The sequence below is a fragment of the Eubalaena glacialis genome, chromosome 18, assembly GCF_028564815.1.
Source record: "Eubalaena glacialis isolate mEubGla1 chromosome 18, mEubGla1.1.hap2.+ XY, whole genome shotgun sequence".
NCBI classification, from domain to species: Eukaryota; Metazoa; Chordata; class Mammalia; order Artiodactyla; family Balaenidae; genus Eubalaena; species Eubalaena glacialis.
Window position 1 is genome coordinate 28,701,843 of NC_083733.1, and position 22,812 is coordinate 28,724,654.

At 43.8% G+C, this 22,812-nt stretch overlaps 1 protein-coding gene across 2 annotated transcripts in view; it reads right to left on the reverse strand.

Moving 5' to 3' along the window:
- The window catches only part of NUP93 (nucleoporin 93), a 104,164-nt gene extending 81,573 nt beyond the window's left edge, over window positions 1–22,591 (reverse strand). Inside the window, exons 1-2 of one of the 2 annotated variants that reach the window (XM_061173125.1) lie at window positions 22,502–22,591; window positions 6,011–6,203 (exon numbers count right to left, since the gene is read on the reverse strand). In XM_061173125.1, coding sequence (XP_061029108.1) covers window positions 6,011–6,189 — 179 coding nt within the window. In that variant the 5' untranslated portion in view covers window positions 6,190–6,203; window positions 22,502–22,591. Of the gene's footprint in view, window positions 1–6,010; window positions 6,204–22,501 lie in introns of those variants that run through there. The other variant, XM_061173127.1, reaches the window with a different exon arrangement.
- Window positions 22,592–22,812: the final 221 nt, after the last annotated feature.

A 22,812-nucleotide genomic window follows, 5' to 3' on the forward strand; every position in this document is an offset into this window, starting at 1 on the left:
CTGCGGTTTTGATTTGCATTTCCCTGATGGTTAGTGATGTTGAGCATCTTTTCATTTGCTTATTGGACATTAATATATCTCCTTTGGAGAAATGCCTATTCAGATCTTTTGCTCATTTTAAAATTGGGTTGTCTTTTGGTCCAGCCACTAAGTAAAACAATATGGAGGTTTCTCAAAAAACTAAAAATAGAACTACCGTATGATCCAGCAATTCCACTCCGGGGTATGTATTTGGCAAAAATGAAAACACTAATCCAAAAAGATACATGCATCCAATGTTCACAGCAGCACTATTTACAATAGCCAAGATATGAAAACAACCCAAGTGCCCATCCATAGATGATAAAGAAGATGTGATACACACATACAATGGACTATTACTCAGCCATAAAAAAGAATGAGGGACTTCCCTGGTGGCGCAGTGGTTAAGAATCCACCTGCCAATGCAGGGGACACAGGTTTGATCCCTGGTCCAGGAAGATCCCACATGCCACGGAGCAACTAAGCCCGTGCGCCGCAACTACTGAGCCTGCGCTCTAGAGCCCGTGAGCCACAACTACTGAGCCCACATGCCACAACTACTGAAGCCCGCATGCCCTAGAGCCCGCACGCCGCAACTACTGAAGCCCGTGTGCCTAGAGCCCGTGCTCCGCAATAAGAGAAGCCACCGAAATTAGAAGCCCACGCACCACGACGAAGAGTAGCCCCCACTCACAACAGGTAGAGAAAGCCCGTGCAGCAACGAAGACCCAATGCAGCCAAAAACAAAAAACAAACAAAAAAGAATGAAAATCTGCCATTTGCAGCAACGTGGATGGGCTGAGAGAACATTACGCTTAATGAAATAAGTCAGACAGAGAAAAACAAATACTGTATGATATCACTTACATGTGGAATCTAAAAAATAATGCAAACCAACGTATACACAAAACAGAAACAGACTCACAGATATAGAAAACAAACTAATGGTTACCAAAGGGGAGAGGGAAAGGGGGAGGGGCAAATTAGGGGTATGGGATTCAGAGATACAAACTACTATATATAAAATAGATAAGCAACGAGGATATATTGTATAGCACAGGGAATTATTATAGCCATTATCTTGTGACAACTTTTAACGGACTATAATCTGCAAAAATACTGAATCACAATGCTGTACACCTGAAACTAATATTGCAAATCAACTATACTTCAAAATAAATTGGGTTGTCTTTTTATTATTGAGTTGTAAGAGTTTTTAATATGTTCTGGATATAAGCCTCTTATTCGACATACATTGTAATATGCAAATATTTTCTCCCCATTCTGTGGGTTGTTTTCTCTCCTGATAGTGTCCTTTAAAGCACAAAAGTTTTTTAATTTTGATGAAGTTCAGTTTATCTATTTTTGATTCTGTCACTTATGCTTTTGGTTTCACATCCAAGAAGGTCAGGAAGATTTACACCTATAGTTTCTTTTAAGAGTTTTAAAGTTTTAAAGCTTTAAAGACAAATACCATATGATTTCACTTATATGTAGAATCTAAAAACCAAATCAAATGAACAAACATAACAAAACAGACTCATAGATTCAAAGAACAAACAGGTGGTTGCCAGAGGGGAGGGAGGTGGGGGGAATGAGTGAAATAGGTGAGGGAGGTTAAGAGGTACAAACTTCTAACTACGAAATAAATGCGCCACTGGAATGAAGTGCACAGCATGGGGAATACAGTCAATAATATTGTAACAACTTTGTACGGTGACAGATGGTAACTAGACTTATTGTGGTGATCATTTTGTAATGCACAGAAATATCGAATCACTATGCTGTACACCTGGAACTAACATAGTGTTGAAGGTCAATTATACTCAATTAAAAAAAAAAAAAAAGAATTGTTTCAGTCATTCTAGGTTCCTTGAATTTCCATATGAATTTTAGGATCAATTTACAAATTGCTGCAAAAAAGCCAGCTGGGATTTTGATACGAATTGCACGTAATCTATAGATCAATTTGGGGAGTGTTACCATCTTAATAATATAAAGTCTTCCAATCCATGAATATGGACTTTCTTCCACCTGCTTTCTTAAATAAATGATAAAGTACTATACCCTTTCCTCCACCTTGCATGTTTATTTTACTTAACGATATGGCCTGGAGTCGCTCCATCCATGGCAGTGTATATTCTCATTCCTTTGTGCTACTGAAAAGCTATGCTCATGTACCAATATTCAACCAGTCCCATATTGATGGATGTCAGAGTTGTTTCCAACTTTTGCTATTACAAATAATGCTGCAAAGAATAACCTTGTGCACACATCTTTTCGTACTTTTGCCAGTGTATCTTTGGGAGAGATTCCTTGGAAGCGGGATTGCTGGGTCAAGAGTAAATGCACTAGCTATTGCCAAATTCTGTGCCTCAGGCACTCTATCTCCACCAGAGATACATGAGAACGTATCCAGTGCCCAGTGATTTTAAGGCATACCAGGGCTGGGAACCTTGGCATTTAAAAATTAGCTATTAGAATTACGAGAAGAGAAAGGTCATCCAAGTGGCTGGTGCCTGGAGGAACTGTGCAGTACGTGGGCCTGTGCAGCACATATGCAGAAGTCCTGATGGGGGAGGCGGAAGGAGGAACAATGAAGGAGGAAGGGAATCTAGGGTAGGGATGGTTTTACAAATAAAGGCTGTACCAGAAACTTTCAGCTTCTAAGGGTGGAAAAATCCAAAGGTCCCCTGCCCCCAACCTGCCCCAATTTTTGTAAGCCAGGCAGCTTCTCTTGAGCACAGAGCCAGAGAGGCTGGAGTCAAAACAGTCCAGTCCCAGGAGAACAGGAGGACAAAAGCTGTTCTCAGTCAGTACACATGGGGAGCAGAAAAAAGGCAAGAGGCTTGAGTTAGTCCCACCAGTCACTTACTGACTGAAAATCCTGGGTGCATCACTTTTCCAAGCTTCCTTTTTCTCCTGCTAACATATGAAGGAAAACCCTGCCTCTCTCACCTCTCAGGCTTGTGAAGACCAGTCAAGACAGCACCTATGATAAGCCTATGGGAACTGAAAGTGCCTTACAAACGTGAGGGATTCTCACTGCCCAAGCTGGATTTGAGTTCTGGTGTGACCACCTGCTATCTGACTCTCCTCAATTATAAAACAGAGACAGTAACACTTATTTCACAGGGTTATTTTAAGAGGAAAGTATATAATGCATGTAAAGTACTTGGCACAATGTCTGACAAACAGTAAGTGCTTTAAAAGGTAGGTGAGTACGAGCATAGTAAAGTTATAATCTGCTGTTTAACTTGGGGCAAATAAATGTTTATACATGCTTTGCTTGAACATGAAGAAAAGTGTGAAAAAATAAGCAAATTAATAACACTGATTACCTTGGAGGGTAAAGTTAGGGAGAGAGAATGATTGCTGCCTTTTTCTTCGTACACCTCTAGGTTGTTTGGCTTCTGAGCTGAATGGAAAAATCCAATGAGGCATCTCCAATGAGAAAAAGGGGGGATGCAATTGACGATGTGTACCCAGGGAGGGCTTCACAGCTAGTGATAATATTCCATGTCTTAACTGTGCCATGTGCACAGGAGTATTCATTCATTTTCCTATTATTTACACCAGGAGTCAGCAAATTTATTCTGTAAAAGGCAGACAGTAAGTGCTTAAGGCTTTGCCGGCCATACAGTCTCTGTCATCACTACTCAACTCTGCTACTGTAGCACAGAAGCAGCATAGACAATACATAAACAAGTAAGTGTGCCTGTGTTCCAATAAAACTTTAACAGGCAGCAGGTTGGATTTGGCTCCTGGGTCTTAGTCGGCCAACCCCTAATTTATACCTTTATATATGTTATGCATATTCTTCTTTATGTGTGAAGATATTTTACAATTTAAAAATATCACACACATGCAAAAAAGCCAGCAAATCTGTTCCCTAAAATGAAAAATCCAACAAAGTCTATTTAAACAAATGAATTCAACACAGAACAATTCACTCTTAGGTCTACAAGCTAATCTTAACTAAAATCTTGAAGACAGAAATTTTTTTCAAAATTTATTTCGTGTAAGAAAATTTTCTCTATTCACTTCTCTCCTCTGCCCTCATCCTGTACTGAAATATTCACATCACACTTTATGTCTCTGCCTATCAAGGAGATGGAAAAATACAGTCATCAGCCCTTTGGTTTCTTTTTGAGCACCTGCCCCACCCTATACCCATTCTTTCAATGTTCCAACTTCCTCCTCCCTAAAATGATGAATTTAAGGTAGAAAGAGATGAGGAAGAATGGAAATTTACAAGAAAGAGAGCATGACTGATAATTGTTCCCAAGAAAACATTTTCCCTTTTTGCTCTTAATAGGCTGTAAAGCTAATGCAATTAAATTATAACTATAGCAACTCAGCTGGCATCACAGTCCTTTCGCTCCAGCAGCATCCTTTCCACACAAGCAAAAGCCTGCACGCTAAAGACCCGGGGTAACTGCAGGCAACCAGCAGCAGCAGCAGTAGGAGCCTGCAGGGAGGGCAAGTTAGCAGAAATGTCTAAAGGCTGGATGGGGTGCTGGGGAAAAGTGTGGTGGAGCAGTTGGCTGTACTTAGCTACTAGGCTGGATAGTGAAAAATCCTTGCCAGGGTTCCCCTGATTTGCCTTTACCAATACCAACAGAACAAAAACTAACTAGTATTTTAATAAATAAAATTCTGGGGAGGCCTACATAAGAATTTCTACAACATCCTTACTGACTCAGCAGAGCAGCCAAAACATTCAGCTCTCAAGATTAGTTGGAAAAAAAAAAAAAAAATGTAGCCCTTATACTCACCCCCTGTGACATTTACTATGTATCCAAAACAATGTCCCCACCTTAACACCAGCACTTAGGTCTTATCAAGTTTAAGGAATGAAGACTGAGCAGATGACTGACGATTTCCCATACAGTATTTCCCACAGAGAATCTCAGCCACTTTCCAGACCCAGCAAGGTCACCAGTAACATCACCTCTGCATCCTCCCATGACCCTTCAATCAGGGCTAAAGGAGCATACACTCTGGAGTAAACCTCACTGGGTTTGAATCCTGACTCACTACTCACCAGCTGTGTGATCTGAGAGAGTTACTTGCCCTTTCTGAGCCTTAGCTGCTCATCTGTAATACAGGGACCACAGTCCTACCATTTGTTGTGAGGATTAAGCAAAATCTTACTGATACATAGTAAGTAATCAGTAAATCACATTTCTTATGGAAAGAGGTGAGATTTTTTCCTGCCTCACCAAATAATAAGCTTCTTGAGGGCAAGGACCATGTCTAATTCATGGTTGTAGTCCCAGAGACAGCCCAGGCCTGGCACAGTGGGGATCCCAAACACACGTCTGTGGAATCAACAACCCAAAGCGTGTTGTGGGGCAGCAGCAGCCACTGGCCAGACAGTCAACCTGCACTCTTCTCCCACTGCACTCTCTTGGGGCTCACCCACTTCCCTCTTCTACAATCAACTGGCAGGCACTGCATTTCCAAGGCCTTTTAGAAGCAGCCTCTGGGGTCACTGACAGTAAGCAGACAGGCTCACTCCTCACTTGGATGGCTTCTCATCACTAACTGCTCATCAGTTTCTTCCAAGTACTCCTAAAAACTCTGCTCATCACTGGGCCCTCTCTGGCTTGGAAGGTAACACTTATCTGTGTGACCCACATTTACCAATATACTACGTGAGCCATTTATGACCAACAGTCAGTGAACCCAAGCAGGAACGACTGGGACGGTTTCTGTATGACAAAGCTCTTCGCCCTTTCTCACACTGATCATCTCTGCCTGTGATAGGGGCTCGCAGCTTGGTCAGGCAGACAGGCTGGAAAACCCAGGAGGCAGGGAGACAAAGCAAGGCTGCTGACCTGTTTATAAAACCTCTCTTGAATTCCTGAGACTCTGGCTTGTCTCTGTCTTTTACAGACTACATCCAAATTCAAGGCAGGAAAGAAGAAGCAGATCCTGCCCCCAAGCCACCCAGCACCAGTGCTGCCTCCCCACCAGTACTCACGCCTTGACATCTGCTGTCTCCTGGGATGTGCGTGTGAGGGTACGGGAACGCAGGCGCTCGCCTGCCTGCTGGATCTCCTGTAGGTTCCGTTCCACATGGGGAAGCTCTGAGATGCCCTCGGTCTCAGCGGCAAGCTGTTCAGCTTGCTGAAGGAGCTCACCAAACCCCTCAGTATCCATTGGAGATGCAGATCCTAGGTGGGGGAGAAAAAGGAAGAGACCCAAATCAAGAGGAAAGATAGGCTTCAAACACTGCCTGAACCTGTCACAAGCTTAACGAAACACTAGGACTTTTTGTAAACAGACAAGGAGAGAGCTCATCAACAAGCAGGATTTGTTCCTGAACATAGCCCAAGAACAACAGGCCTGACAGAGAAAATGAGTCAGACTGGGAAGAAATAGATCATTTCTGTCCATACTGACAGCCCCAAGATTGAATTCTGCCACCAGAACAAATGCAAAGATATTAAGGCACAGATCAGAATTCCTGCCTCACTTCAGACTCAAAGCCGACAAGGCAACAGAACCCATGATGGCAACCTCTAGGAGGCGTAAAGAACCCTCACTCAAACTTCCTCTCCCTCCACCTGTCTTAGACAGAAAAACACCTCCACCCCCAGACGGCTGGCAATTTATAAGGCCATCTCATCTCATATGATTCCCAAACAACTCCATGAGGATCCTGAGAAGACAGAGAAGCAACTCCAGTCCACAGAGCTCAGTTCTGTGCCTAGAATACTCTCTGCTGCAATGAGGCTAAACTGAAACCAGAAGAACACAGGTCTTCTGACTAATCCCGTTAGTCTCCTTCGTTAACATGAAAGACAGTCTTTTTAAATTCATGTCCAAGTCTCCATTCACTCATTCTTCAGCTTTATCTCTGAGAGCAGAGATCCATGTCTGCTTGTTATATATGACATTCAAAATATGACTTGTTAATATACCTACTACTTTTAGAGATACTGTTGCAACTAATAATTATACTAATTTAAGTAGCAGCTGGCTTCTAGACCATGAATATTATTAGCAAGATCACCTGTTTCTCCAACAACAGAAAAGCTCTGTGAACAATGTTGATATTTAATGCATATTACACATTTATGAATCTTTTATATACTGTACCATCCTTGTATAAGGTTCATAACTAAGAGGAGTTTTTAACTCCTACCACTATTTAAATCAACAGAAGATAAATAGCATCAACATCATTTAAAAAAATTACATTGCTAAAAGGTTAACAAAATTATTATTTATTAAAAAAAGAACAATATTCTTTAAATAGTAGCTCTTGTTGATTATATATTTCCTCTTTGTTTTAAACCCATGGCTTCTACTGTACTTTAGAAATCCCTGTGGTCTAGAATTGTAGTTACAATGTTAATGTAATATATAATTATATCTCAGCTATGAAGCTCAGGTTAATGTTAAAAGGGCATGGTTTCCACCATAAATCCACAGCAGCAGAATAAGGACTTTTAAAAATGAACATTAAAGGACATTAACTTTAAAGGCAAGGGCACAAGGTTAAAACAAAAATAGCTCAGCTGGAGTAAACATGAAGACATTTTGGTATTCTTTATGAAGTGCCAAGCTGACTTTAATCTTTAGACAAAAAGTCATATACACTATAACTCTTTACCTAAAGTTTCTAGATAATCATTGTCATTTTTTTTTTTTTACCTAATAGAATCAAGCTGTAACTGGCCACCTCTACCTGTGAGAAAATGTGGATCACAGAATGAGAAGAGTATTCTCGGGGACAGAAGAAGAAAGAAGCAGAGAGTATAATTAAACGACGGCTCCTGCTTGATGGAGAAATGTTTTTCCTCAGAAACCTATAGGGCCAATGATGTTCTATGAACTACCAGAAACATGGTCACTCACCAGAAAGAGGAAAAAAAAGAAATATGCTGCCTCTTACCCCACACTTTTTTTTACTCCAAGATAAAAATAATTTGTCTAACAGAGCCAAGGAGAAGGAAATACTTTTTTTCCTTCATAAGGAAAATTCTGGAACTCCCTGAATAAAACAAAACTTTTTAATGTTTATAAAAAGAAAAAAAAAGGAAAAAAATATATCTAACATTTCATGTAACATTTCCACGTCAGACAAATTCAGACAAAGGAAATGCTCAACTTCTCAAATGACTTGCCCATACAAAGATTTAAAGTGATGGATTTGAGGGTAAGTAATAAATGGAAAATAAAAGTCATGATTTACTTTAGTCCAATAAATATGATTTTTTAAACTTAACTAACTAGAATTATTTTGACCATAGTAAAATAAAGGCTGAATCTCTAAACAACATCCTAAACTTAATATGCCCCAAACTGAGCTTTAACCTTTCATCTACAAAACCTGCTCCTTGGCCTGCTCCAGTCAGTCGCTTGGGCCAAAATCCTTAAGGGCCTCCCTGACTCACATCCCACATCCAAATAAGCCAACAAAGCTTTTCAAATCTACCGTCAAAATGCACCCAGAATCCACCTCTTCCCACCACATTCCCCCATCCAAGTCACTCTCGCCTCTTCCTGGCTTCCCGGCTTCAGCCCTTGTCTCCTACAGTGTCTTCTCAATCCAGCAACCAGTGATCCTTTGAAAGTCTGATCACATCCATCCTCTGTTTAAACTTCTTGTACAGAGTGAAGCCCTACAGAAGCAAGCCATCTCTTCTTACCTCCTAGACTCATCTCCAGTCCTGTCCCCCTTCCTTTCCTGGGCTCCAGCCACCCTGGGGCCTCCTTGCTGGTCCCCCAGTGGGTCAAGCACATTCCTGCCCTAGAGGCTTTCTTTGTACTCCTTATTTCCTCTACCTGGAACGCACCTCTCCCAGATATGCTCATGGCTGACTCCCTCTCTCTCTCAGCTAAACTGTCAGCTTGCCTCTGATGCCAACCTAGAACAAAATATTTAAGAGCGCAACCTGCAACCACCCTCAGCACTCTCCCCCACCCCCAGCTAGAATGTAAACTGCACAAGGATAGGGATTTTTGCCTGTTTTGTTCACTGAGGTACCCCAGGTTCTTAGAACAGTGCCTGGCACATAGTAGGTTCTCATCTGTTGAATGAATGGGAGTTTTATTCTTCCGTTTGTGGAGACTCTGTTCTTCTTGAAGGCTTCCTACACACTCTTGCCAAATCAGAACCCACTGGCAAGCAGAGACCAAAGCAAAAACATTCCCTTCCGACTACCAACTGATACTTAACATTTCTGAGGCTGCACAGCATAAGGCAGAGACAGTATAAATGGCATGAATTCAGATCACACTTGGTCCAGACTAGTGCTTTCCCTCTAAATACCCAGACAAAAACCCAGTGATATTTTAGAAGAAACAGCCCAGTTTTCAGGTGAACAAATTCCAAACTAAAAGAACAAATATACATACAGGAAGAACTGTGCTATATAAGTTTAGAGTAGAAAATAAGCTTGTTCCATGTCTGTCTGAGAGAAGAGAGAAATGTATATGATACCATATTTGGGAAAAACTGGATCTGTCCTGCATTATAACTCAACCAGTGGAAACTGATTTACAAAAAAGTTATTAAAGTTTCCAAATGTATACTTTGATGTAGTCATCTCATTAAAATTTTTAAACGTATGGTTAATTTTACAAATTTAAAGACGATTTTTAACCCTTCTGCAAAATAAATATCAACTTAGCCACAAAATATAGGGGTTAAACCAACCAAATATCAATTTTTACTCGATACTGAAAACTGATCATGAAAATAACCTCACTATCTTTGTCCAATAGTGAGAACCAGAATGATTAGCGGGAGGGGAGGTGTGAGAGTGAAGTCCAAGCTCTGTGTTGGGAAAAAAATCTGGCCAAGACACACGCAGAGACTGGATGCCAGCTGCACCCCTGGGGAGCTGTGGAGGAGGGAGCCAGGAAGAAGCCACACTGAGAACCCACAGAAGTGGGATGTGGAACAGTCAATGCAGCAAAACTGGGGCTGGATGGGAAAAGGCCAGCAAGGACAGACAGCACTAAGGCTCCTCTCTGTCAGCATGACTCTGAGCCTGATTGTTGAGGCCTCTGGAAACACCGAAAGGTGCTTCAGAGAGCATGGCAGGGTACCAGGGCCCTGAGCAACAAACTGCTCTCCGTGCCTCTTGGCAGAAGTCCTACTGAGCCTCCACAGACCTCCTCAAACACCCGGGTAAGCCTTAAAATGAAGGGCAAACTTATCACTGCTGTTAGAAGGCAAGACTGGTTATCCTTTGGTGGCGGGGTGGGGGGGACAGGAGGAGGCAGAAAGGCGGCTTCTGGGGGGCTGGTAACTTTTTTTATTCTGGGTGCTGCTTAATAGTGTGTTCATTTTGAGAACATTCATTGAGCTAGACTTGTGATTTATGTACTTTTCTGATTGTGTATTGCACTTCAATAAAAAGTTCCCCATCAAAATGAAGGACAATGACCCACTGCTTTTTCAGAGGTTGCAGACACCCTGCTATATTAGAAATGGTGGGACTTCCCTGGCGGTCCAGTGGTTAAGACTCTGTGCTTCCAATGCAGGGGGTGCGGGTTTGAACCCTGGTCTGGGAACTAAGATCCCACATGCCCCACGGTATAGCCAAAAAATTTTTAAAAATTAAAAATAAATAATAAATAAATATAAATGGTGAATGCTCTTAGTGGGAAGTTCCCAAGATCCAGACCTCTTCACCACACCTAGAGGATGCTGAGAAAATTAACCAGGGGAAAAAATTAAAGCCCACAGCTTTAGAGAGACAGCTCCCACCTAGAGCTAAAACCAAGGACTGGGCAGACTTCCATTTCCTCAAATTAGTCAGCACTCACCTGTCATTCAGTGTCCAAAAAAATGTCCCTTCCAGGCACATAAACATTCTTAACAAAGAGAAAAAAAAAATCTCCAAATGGCATATAGGATGAAATGAACTTAAAAAAAGGGCAGAGCAAAAATGCATCAAATAATTTCGGTTCACTTGCTATTAACATGTGTCTTAATTATGAAAAATATGGTCATTTCCACATTCCCAATATAACCATGTTAAATATTTAATCAAGCCAAAAAAGAGTAGTGTAGTATAATAAGAAATATATTTGGTCTTTGTCCCCAAGTTCCTGGCACACAGCTTCTAAAACCCTTGGAATGTCCTGAAGTTCTGAGTCTTTTGTAACTCACAAGGAACCCCTTTTAAGCACACCTGAATTTATGCAAATGAGGTAACTTGGAGAGGCTAAGCTAGGTGGCCTCAGGATGGGACTGGTCACCAGCAAGACCAAGTGATTAGAGAGTTGGAACTTTCAGCCTCACCCACCAACCTCTGGGAAGGGGAAGCAAGGGCTGCAGATTAAGCTCTATAAAAACTCTTGAACAATGAGATTTGTTGAGTTTCTGAGTTGGTGAATGCATCCACACGCTGGGAGAATGGTGCACCCCGGTTCCACAAAGACAGAAGCTCCTGTGCTAAGGACTCTTCTGGACCCCGCCCTATGTACCTCTTTACCTGGCCATTCATCCTTCATAATAAATCAGCTGATTTACCCCTGGGATAAAACCCAAATCTCCCCTCATAATTTCCTCATCTCTAAAGAGGAGATGATAATGCTTATCTCCTTCCAGGGGTTGATGATACACAGAAAGTATTTTATTAACTCTCCTGATTTATGTCACTGTAAAATGCTATTTTAGCTTTTTCCCAAAGTTGCCAATTTGGCAACATTTTGTCAATTATAAACGTCTCTGCTTCAAAAAAATCTTCTAGCAAATATATGATACTAAATTATGACTTATTTAATCACAGCTTCATATCATTCAGTAAGAACTTCTGGGAGACACCTGCAATTTTTAAATGTACAATTTTTACATTCCCCACATCAAATATGGTTTTAATTATAAATCCTAATTTCCACAATGAAGGTGTGATTCAAAAGAAATTTAGCATTGAATTTCAAGTGGAAATCTTGCCCTCAAACTTATTATTAATTAGACTGGAACAGGATTAAAACACAAGAACAGTGTTCAATGTCCAACACCAAGATTAATGAGGAAAGCCTCACAAGAGGTGTCAAAAGCTGAAGACTGGTTCTGCTCTCCTCTCTTCTTCTGAATACATGAACTACCGTTAAATGACAGCATCATTCTACTTTGTACTATATCTGTCAGCTGTCAATTACAACAACCAAAAGAAAATTACATCCTAACAGATACTACTGTTTCAGATGCCTCTAGAAGAGGAAAACGATGATTAACAACAACAAAAAAAAGTGCTGTGGGATAACTCTTTATAGTCCTGTGAAACTAAGTAAAAGAGTTAGACCTAATCATTATTCAGAAGGTAGACTTCTGGAGAAAACAAAGAACTACTTTTGCAAATATGTTCCTATAAAAGGGTTTCATCTTCAAGGAATTCATGGAAGACTCTGACAAGTACAGGTTTCTGGCAACTGACTATACTGCTGAACTGAATGAATAAGCATTTTCAGAATTCTAATGGAAAACTGATGAATTCATAAAAGTGCTAACAAAAGATCAAGATGAAAAAAAAAATTAATTACATGGGACTGAGTGAACTGATGAGGATGATTATAATTTTTGTGACTTTCTGTTTGAATAAAAAAAAAAATCCCACAAGGACTCAGAGGCAAAAAATATACAAATCAATTTTCACTGCAAAGTAAAGGAGCTGTTACAGTGGAGGATTACTGGACTGAATGTCAATATTATGACATAGAATGAGTGTGTTTCGTGTTTGGTAAATGCAATCATTGCTGCTTTTGTTGTGGTCATCCATTTACAATGCTTGGTATCAGTTTATTTATCTCTTGTAAAAATAAAATACAGTGTGTGTGTGAAAAAAAAATTTTCTTAATAGCTGTTCTCTATATTTATTTGTAAACATGTTGTAAATAAATGCTATTGGTTGGAAAAAAATTTTTAAAAAATAAATAAAATAAATCTAAAAAAACAAAAAAACAGAAAAACAAAGAACTAAAATAAATTACCCTAGACAGAAGAGAAATTAAAAGACCTGGGTGATTCAGTACAAGTATGGGCCTGGATGACTCAGTGTTTGCAGTAAGGAGTGTGTAGTATCAGCTCTCTTGATACATAAAATAACACTTGTATTATTTCATCTTCAATGAGCAAAGAGAAGCAATCTGGCATCACACAGAAACATAAAGTACCCACACAGCCTACCTTCTGACAAATTCTTGGAGTAGAAGGCCTGGGATAGAACTGTGGACCCCATCCTGGCTTTGCCCCACATTAGCTCTCTGACCCTGGGACCGGCCCTTCCTCATCTCTGGATCCCAGTTTCACCACCGGTGAGAGGAAGGGGTTGGCTCAGGTGATTTCTAAGGTCCTGCCCGCCGTGAAGAATCTACAGATGTGGGATATTTTAATTCAGTCTTTAAACTCACTTAATGAATGTGTCCTTGGAAGGAGCAGCCTCATTTTAGTGGTGATGAAAAGTATCTGTACAAAGAACCTGAGGAATGATACAGGCCCCATATTACAGCTGGCATGAACAGGGGCAGATCACCAAGTCTACCTCCAAAAGGCTTTGGCTCTGGCTCGTCTCTCGAAACCAACGGTTCTCAGTTGGGGGGCAGCTTTGCTCCCCAGGGAGCACTGGCAATATATAGAGGCATTTTTGGTTGTCACAACTGAGAGAGAGAGGCAACGTGCTACTGACATCTAGATGGCAGAGGCCAGGGATGTTGTTAAACATCCTATGATGCACAGCACAACCTCCACAACAAAGAATTATTCAGCCTAAAACATCAATTGTGTCAAGGTTGAGAAACCCTTCTGTAAACTAAGGAAGGCTTCTTGTCCTGAGAGCCATGACACCAGCATCACAGGCACCAGGAACCCTGGGAAATATATGCATACATTTTTTTAAAAATATAAGAGAAACACTATAGCTGTTATCAGATTCTGAAGTCTGAGTCCCCTGCCCGCCCCCCCGACCCCAAATAATCTTACAACACTGTATATACAGAATTATACCATTTGAGTTTTTAATGGTGGTAGTTATTCCCCGGTATACCACACAGCAATGGAAAAGATCAAACTGAAGCTACATGGAACAATAGGGATAAATTTCACAGACATAAAAATGAACTAAAGCAGCCAGACACCAAAAAAAGACACTGCATGATTCCATTTATATGGATTTTAAGAGGAGAAAAAACTAATCTGTGGTGCTAGAAACCAGAACACTGGTTACCTGGGGGGTTGGTGGGGATGGGGAATGACTGGGAGGAAGCACAACAGAACTTTTCTGGTACTACAGACTGAAATGTGTCCCTCCAAAATTCGTATGCTGAAGTCCTAACCCCCAATGTGAAGGCATTTGGAGAAGGGACCTTTGGGAGGTAATGAGGTTTAGATGAGGTCATGAAGAGGGGGCCCTCATGATGGGATCAGTACCCTCCTAAGAAGAGACACCAGAAAGCTGCTTCCTCAGTCTCCCACCCCAACTCCACACACACATTCACCCAGGAAAGTACGTGAGCACACTCGAGATGGTGGCCACCTTCGAGCCAGAGAGAGAGGGTCTTCACCAGAACCCAACCATGTGGCACCCTGGTCTCGGACTTCCTCCAGAACTGTGGAAAAACAAACTTCTGTTGTTTAAGCCACTCAGGCCATGGTGGTTTATATGGCAGCCTAAGGTAAGACACCAGGGTATTGGAAATATTCTATATCTCAATATGGGTGATGGTCACATGATTGAAATAAATATATATTATTTTTTATTTTAAATATATTATATATTGAAATAAATATATAAAAATTCATCAAGTTATACACTCAACATATATTAAGTGTATATGTTAATATATATAATACATATATTAAGGTTTGTTCAAAGATAGAATTTAGAAGAAATAGCAAGAAACATAACATTAGCATAGCAAGAAACTTAGCATTATCTCCAGAGAGAGAGCAAAGCTAAGATTTGGGAGATTTCTACTTTTCGTTGTATAACCCTCTGTCAATCTGAATCCTTTCCGTAAGTGTATGTGACCTTTTCTAATTTTTAATAACTTGTTCATTTTAAAACTGCTCTAAACTCCCTGCCTCAGAGTGTTTGCCTCACCACTGCCCCTGACTCCTCGATGGCAATGAATGTCAAATCCACACTCCCATCCTGCTTCTTGAACTCACGCACCAAACCAGGAGGTTCCAGGCACTGCCTGTGTGTTTCCACTCAACCCCACAACTGCCACACCCAGTGCACCTCAAAATGCAGTTATCCACCCACCACCACTGCCGCCACCAGACACCCTCCCAAACCCCTTCCCCTGTACCTGGGCTGCACTCTCTCAGGTTCTAACTCACCCTTCTCCTTGCATCTGTGCATGACCTCGGACTGTTTATTTATAGCTATTCTCCACTCTCCAGACTCAGAAACCAAAACAGATGCAGACACATTTTTGAGAGAAAGCAGGTAGGTATTCCTCATTATCCAAACTATTGCTCTCCCTGACAAAATCTCAGGAAACCAAATACTACAGATTCAGATAACATGACATCCCTCACTCTCCAAATCTCTCATTACCTAAACAGATTTAGAGAGCAAGGGATACTTTATTTTTGCAGCATCTTCTTTTTTTTTTTTTTTTTTTTTTTTTTTTATAAATTTATTTATTTATTTTTATTTTTGGCTGCGATGGGTCTTCGTTGCTGCGCGCGGGCTTTCTCTAGTTGCGGCGAGCGGGGGCTACTCTTCGTTGTGGTGCGCGGGCTTCTCATTGCGGTGGTTTCTCTTGTTGTGGAGCACGGGCTCTAGGCGCACGGGCTTCAGTGTTGTGGCACGCGGGCTTCAGTAGTTGTGGCTCCTGGGCTCTAGAGCGCAGGCTCAGTAGTTGTGGCGCACGGGCCTAGTTGCTCCGCGGCATGTGGGATCTTCCCGGACCAGGGCTCGAACCCGTATCCCCTGCACCGGCAGGCGGACTCTCAACCACTGCGCCACCAGGGAAGCCCTTGCAGCATCTTCTGTTGCTTTTTTTCCTTTTCCAGCTTTATTGAGATATAACTGACACACAATATTGTGTAATTTTAAGGCACACAACGTGGTTTGATAGACATAAATACTGTGAAATGATTACCACAATAAGGTTAGTCTAACTGTTGCTTCCATCTTCATCACCATCACTCAAGGCCAGACTTCCCTCCCTTTAAGCCCAAGTTCTTGCTAGATGCAAGTTCCAGCGCTTCCCACTGCACATCACTCTGCTCACCGCGACCACGTTCCTCTTTCCACCATCACTTTCCCTATGTTGCTCCTGAACAAAAGCCCTCAATACCTTCCACTCACGGGATCCAGAGGAGGCACTGTTTTTGGAGAAACCCTGTGTACCAGTAATGTGATTCACTCTGTCCCTGACCGTCCTCGTGCATACCCTGCTCTGTGCTCATGCCATTTTTCACAGCCAGGAACATCTACTCACCTTCCACCACAACCCTGAGATCCAGCCAGGAACTGTACCCTCTAGCTGGGTGACCTTGGGCAAGTTAATTACTCCCTCTGGGCCTCACCTGTGAAGTGGAAAAATAGATGTACCTTCCTCGCCTGCCACACAGTAACCACTCAAACATCAGCTATCGTTTTACCACGAATTAAAGTCCTACTTACCAAAATGGTTTTCCTCAATACCCATCCCACAGGAATCTCCCCGCATCTAGATTCCTCTCTACTCCATTTATTTATTTGCCTTACACGTTTCTATGTGGCCAGCCATCTGTTTTTGTGCTCCACAGGGTTTCTTTTTTCTTTTTAAAATTTTTATTTATTTATTTTTGGCTGCGTTGGGTCTTCATTGCTGTGCACGGGCTTTCTCTAGTTGTGGCGAGCGGGGGCTACTCTTCGTTGCAGTGCGCGGGCTTCTCATTGCAGTGGCTTCTCTTGCTGCGGAGCATGGGCTCCAGGTGCGCGGGCTTCAGTAGTTGTGGCTCGTGGGCTCTAGAGCGCAGGCTCAGTAGTTGTGGTGCATGGGTTTAGTCGCTTTGCGGCATGTGGGATCTTCCCGGACCAGGGCTCGAACCCGTGTCCCCTAGCATTGGCCGGCGGATTCTTAACCACTGCGCCACTGGGGAAGTTCCTCCACAGGGTTTCTGCAGCCTCCTTATTTCACTCTGGAGCTCTCACAGAGCTATTTTCGTCAATATACAGTTGTTTATTTGCTGTTTTTGTTGTTTTTATGGGGGGACAAAGCGTTAGGACCTGTTAGTCCACCACCCTGCTGACATTCTTCTCATTTGCCTTATGTTATCGTCTATTAATACCTAGATTCCTTCTTCCCCCAAACAGCTTAAAATTTAAAGTATTTTGTAGCTTTACCTTTTTTTTTTTTAAAATATATAACTCCAACAGTGCCCTTAAACAGTAGCTAGATCCTCAATACAGTCACTAACTGCCAGAATAACCTTCAGCAAACCTTTCCTAAAATGCCTAATGACTCATTTTCTAAATTCCTGTGTTTGCCTTGTAAAGTTCACCAAAGTTAGAGCCCCATGTACATGTGAGCACACTCGAGATGGTGGCTACCAACAAGCCAGAAAGAGAGAGGGTCCTCACCAGAACTCAACCATGTGGCACCATGGTCTTGGACTTCCAGCCTCCAGAACTGTAGAAAAACAAATTTCTGTTTAAGCCACTCAGGCCATGGTGATTTATATGGCAGCTTTCCTTCATTCATTTAACAAATACTTATTGAGCATCTACCACATGCTAGGTACTGTTTGTTGAAAGCAATGGGGATGGAGCTATGGAAAAACCAAAGTTCCCAGCCTCAGGGAGCTTATGTCTGTTAGGAGACAGACAATAAAAATGCATAAACATATAGACACATGATGCCAAGTATTGATAAGTGCTATGAGGGAGGTAAAACAGGGAAATGCGGCAGAGTGGATGGTGGGACTGCTTTAGCTGGGGTGTTCCGAGAAGCTTCTTTTAAAAGGAAACCTTTGAGCAGAGACCTGATTGAAGTAAGGGGGTGAGCTATGTAGATATTTGGGGGAAGAATGTTCTTGCCAAGGAAACAAGGCAGAAGTGTAGTTTGCATAGCTGAAGAGCAGGAGGCCACGTGGCTGAAGCACATAATCATGGGGAAGGGTGGTGGGAGAAGGGGTTGAGACAGGGTCAGATCATGTCAGCTTCCCAGCACCAAGGACTTTGGATTTCAGCCTACTTATGACGGGAGCCAGTGAAGGGTTGAGCCTTCTCTAAGGCTCATTCCCACTGCTGTGTGGAGAACAGACAGGGGGCGTGAGGGGACAAAGTAAGAACAGGAAGACCAGTCAGGAGGCTACTCTATCACCCAGATGTGATACCTGAGACCCACGTGGACCAGGGTGATAGTGGTGGAAGAGACAAAAAGTGGGTCTGATTCATGGATACTATATTTTAAGAGTAGATTTAGTGTAGACATGAATTGCTGATGTAGAGTGTGAGAGGAGAAAAGAAGTCAAGGACAATGCCAAGGCTTTAAGCCTGAGTAACTCAGACCATGAAGGTGCCATTTACTGAAATGAAGGAGACAGGGAAGGGAGTAAGCCTGACATCACAGGGCTGCCATGAGGATGGCATTAGATTATAGAAGTAAAGCCCATGGCAGAGACCTGCGCACAGCCAGAGCTCAGGAAGTGATGGTTGTCCTTTTTTTCCACTGTCATTGGTTCCTTCTCCTAGGATTTAGGTCTCTCCTTCCCTGAAATAATTCCTCATCAGTAGGGGAAACTGGGTGAGGGGTACAGAGAACTCCGTACTACCCTGCATGTGTTCTATAAATCTAAAACAAATCCAAAATAAGTTTATTTAAAAAAAATTCCTCGACCCCATGTCCTCCTCTGGCTCCCACTCCCTTCATAAAGAGACGGCCATCCCTGTCACGCGTCATTCATTCATCACCACTGCCATCTAACTTTTGCTTGCCTGCCTCCCATTTCCTGAATTCCCCGGTAGTCACCACTGACCCAACTGCCAAATCCAATGGACTCTTCAATCCTTCCTTTCTCACAGCCCGACACCCTGACCATTCCTTCCTTCCTGAAACTCTCTCTTCCCAAGACGTGGAGACTCCACCTTCTCCTGGTTCTCCTCCTCCTCCTCCCTCTCTCAGCCTCCTCTGCTGTGCCTTCTTCACCTACCCACCCCTCAGATGCCGAGCTTCTATCCTAGGACCTCCTCTTCTCACACTATATATTTCTCTGGATAACATCCACTTGAACTTCAACTACAATTCCTACCACGGCCATTAATCTCCCAGATGGCTACAGACCTCTGAATCCGTTCACATACACATGTGCATCCAAGAGAACCACACACACACTCTTGAGCAGGCAGTGCCAGGAGGCGCAATGCTGCCCTTCCCCAGAAAGTCCATCCATGGACCTCGGAGGTCCATCTGGGCCCAGGCAAGGACACTGACCTATCAAAACAAAGGTGACTTCCGTATCTTTATGTCCAGCCCAGCTCTCTCCCAGAGCCAATACTTCCAACTGTTCACCTGACATCTACAGCTGGCTGACCAGTGGATGCCTCAAACTACACATTATCCCAAACGCTTCACTTCTCTCCCCTCTTAGCTGCCACCGCCACCACCACCAGCACCACTTCCTCCTCCTGCATTTCCTGTCTCTCTTGATAAAACGATTAGCACCCAGTCAATTCAGCCAGAAACCACCTCAGGCTCCCTTTCCTCTCCGAACATCCAATCTCCAGGTCTATCTCCCAAACCTTTCGGAAAGTCGAACACTCATCTCTTTTGCCCCCACTCTAACCTCACGCTTTTCTCCTGATTACCTCAACAGTCTAAGCCTTCTTGTTCCTCTAACCTACACTCCCCTTGGCTAGAGAGGTCTTTCTGAAACGTTCCCCTGCCTTTATACCCTCAGGAACACCTTCCATCTCCTATAGAAGGAAGTGCTCATGCTTTGACACGGCCAATAGGGGCACCCTCCAAAGAATGGGCACTGCCACCCTTACCATCCTCATCTCTTACTGCCTCCCCGCAAAGATACCCTAGCAATTCTCTACTCCTTGGGATGCCTCATGCTGTTTCCTCCCTTCACACCCTGGCACATACAGGTGCACCCTCTGCTAGAACACAAACATACCCTGGCACATGGGAACTCCTGTGTACCTTGCAAAGTCAGCTGGGACAGCCCTACCTACCTCAAACCCCTCCCACACTATTCCCAACCATCTATTACTGTTCTTCCCCGGCCAGGTGGAAGAGTTGTGATGATTTTATTCCCAAGTCTGTTTCTCTCTCTACATGGAGAATTCCTGTAGGGTGAGGTCCACAGACTGCTCAGCTTTGAATCCTCAGCTGCTAAGTTTGGTACAAAAAAATTACTGAATAAATGTCTGCTGAATTAAAGTGACCTGTTCCCTGAACATACCTCAGGTCCTCACCTCCAGGTCTTTGCTCTGACCCCTCCTTCTCCTTGGCACATCTACCTTTCTCTCTACCTTATTTTCTACTTCAGCCCATCAGGAAGCAGGTTTAGACACTCAAGTTCACCACATCTCCAATGTTCCCACCTCAGGGTATTTGCACTTGCTCTTCCCCTTCCAGGAATGCTCTTGCCCGAGATACTCCCCTCTCTGATTTCAAACAGGTCTCTGTTCAGACATCCTTGTCCTCTTTTTAAAAAGGCCCTGCCACTACATGCTATCCCTCCGGGCTTATTGCTGGTGATGTGCTCCACAGAAACAGCAGCTCAGTGAGCGCAGGCCTATCTCAGTCACTGCTGGATCCCCAAGCCTCTAACAGTGTCAGGAACATGGATTTATTTTCTATTTGTTGAGCACCTACTGTGTGCCAGGTCTAGGTGCTGGGGATACATCAGGGAACAAAACAGATAACGTTCTAGAGGGGGAAAGCAAACAATACACAGATAAATGAGTAAAATATAAAAACAACTAAAGCAATAAAGGAAGATAGGAAGTGGGGAATGTCTCACTAGGTGACCCTTGAATAAAAACCTGAAAGAAGTGAGGGAGCGAACCATATGAATATTGAATCGCAAGCACAAAGGTCCTGAGGTTGAAGCATGTCTGCCATGTGGAAGGAGAGGGTAGCAGAAAACGAAAGTGGGAAAGTAACAGTGGGTCAGATTATGTAAAGCCATATAACTCACTGTAAGGAGTTCATCTTTAAATGAGATGGGGACCCACTGGAGGGTCCTTCTATCTGCTATGCTGAAAACAGGTGCCAGGGCAGAAGCCAGGAGACCAGATGGGAGACTATTTCAATAATCCAGGAGAGAGGTGATGGTGACCTGGCCCAGGATGCCAAGCATTGGACGTGAAGAAAGAAAGAAAGAGAGCAGTTAAGGATGACTTAAAGGTTATCGGTCAGAGCCTTTTACATTACTGAGAAAAAAAACAGCAGGAAAAGCAGTCTGGGAAGAGAGGTGGAGGGAACCTTGCTAGCCCTATCTTGAAATGTTCAGGTTGAGCTCCCTACAAATCATCACAGTGGAGATATTAAAGTAGGCAGCTGGATATAGGTCAAGGGAGAGGCCCAGGCTGGAGATATTCACGTGGGATCTATTAACCTAATAAATAGGTATTAAGAACGATGAGCCTCGAGTGAGATCACCACGAGTAAAAAATGAAAATGTCCCAAACACAAATTCACAAAGAAGAATAATCGAAAGAAAGAAAAAAAGATACGATGCCCAAGGGCACCCTCTCACAGCCCCCAAACAGAACAGAAAGGTGACCCTTGCTGAAAGACATTTTGGTCCAAACAAATCATAACCTCTTCTCACACCCGACAGAGGGGCAAACCTGGACCAGCAGCTCTGTCAATGGGTCGTCCAAACTTGGAACAAAGACCCCTGCGGTCGGCCCCGTAATTTTTAAAAAAGAGACCCAGTAAATGCAGGCATTGCCTTTGCAGAGGATGGGGTGCTGTGGGCCCAGAGAAAGTGCGGGCCACCTCCAGGTTCTAATCACTAGCATCTCCCTGCACGGGAAGGAGCATTCCGCTGGATGCAGACAGAGGAGATAGGCCAAGGCTCACAGGGTAGTCCCTTTCCCGGGAGGGAAACGCCTCCCGATAGAGTATCCCCGAGGAGCGAGCGAGGGAGCTGACAGGGCGCGGTCAGGAAGATATCAGGCGGAGTGTGGTGGCGGGGAGGGGCACCGATCCAGCCAAGGGTGGGCTCGCAGGGCAGGGGTGGGTGTGGGGGCGTGGCGTGGCGCGCCGGCAGAGCGCTGTAGTGGGACAGGAGGGTCGCCAGGGGGCCGAGGCTCCGCATTCAGAAAGAGGGCAGATAGAAAGCACTCCCGGAGCGCAGCCCGACGCTATAATGCGGGGCGGTTCGACAGGGCGGTGTGTCGCTGGCGTCAGGCGTGCCGGCTGCCATGAGACGAACGGGAAGTGTGAGCAGCACGGCTCCGAGCACGTGGACCGGGCTCCGCCCAGCCTCTGGGCCTTGGGTTCAAGGACCTGCCCCGTGTCGGAAGGACAGGGCCACAAACACCCTTACCTGGCGCTGCAGCCGCGTCAGCCGCTCAGGTCCGGATAGAGAACGCGGCGGCCGCGTCTCGCGCCGCTCGCCCGCGCTTCCTGATTGGCCGAGACCGGCCCTCCCAGAAGCCCCCGCGCGGCGCGCCGCCAAATGAACTTTATGGAGACCCGGGGAGGAGGACACGGACATGGGCGGGGCTTGGGCGGGGCTTGGGCGGGGCCTTCGACTGAGCTGTCACTCCCCACACGCACCCAGCCACCGCCCTCACGCCTCCCACGTGGTTAGAGTCGGCTCCTGCCGGAGAAAACGATCCCACAATTGCCAGCGCG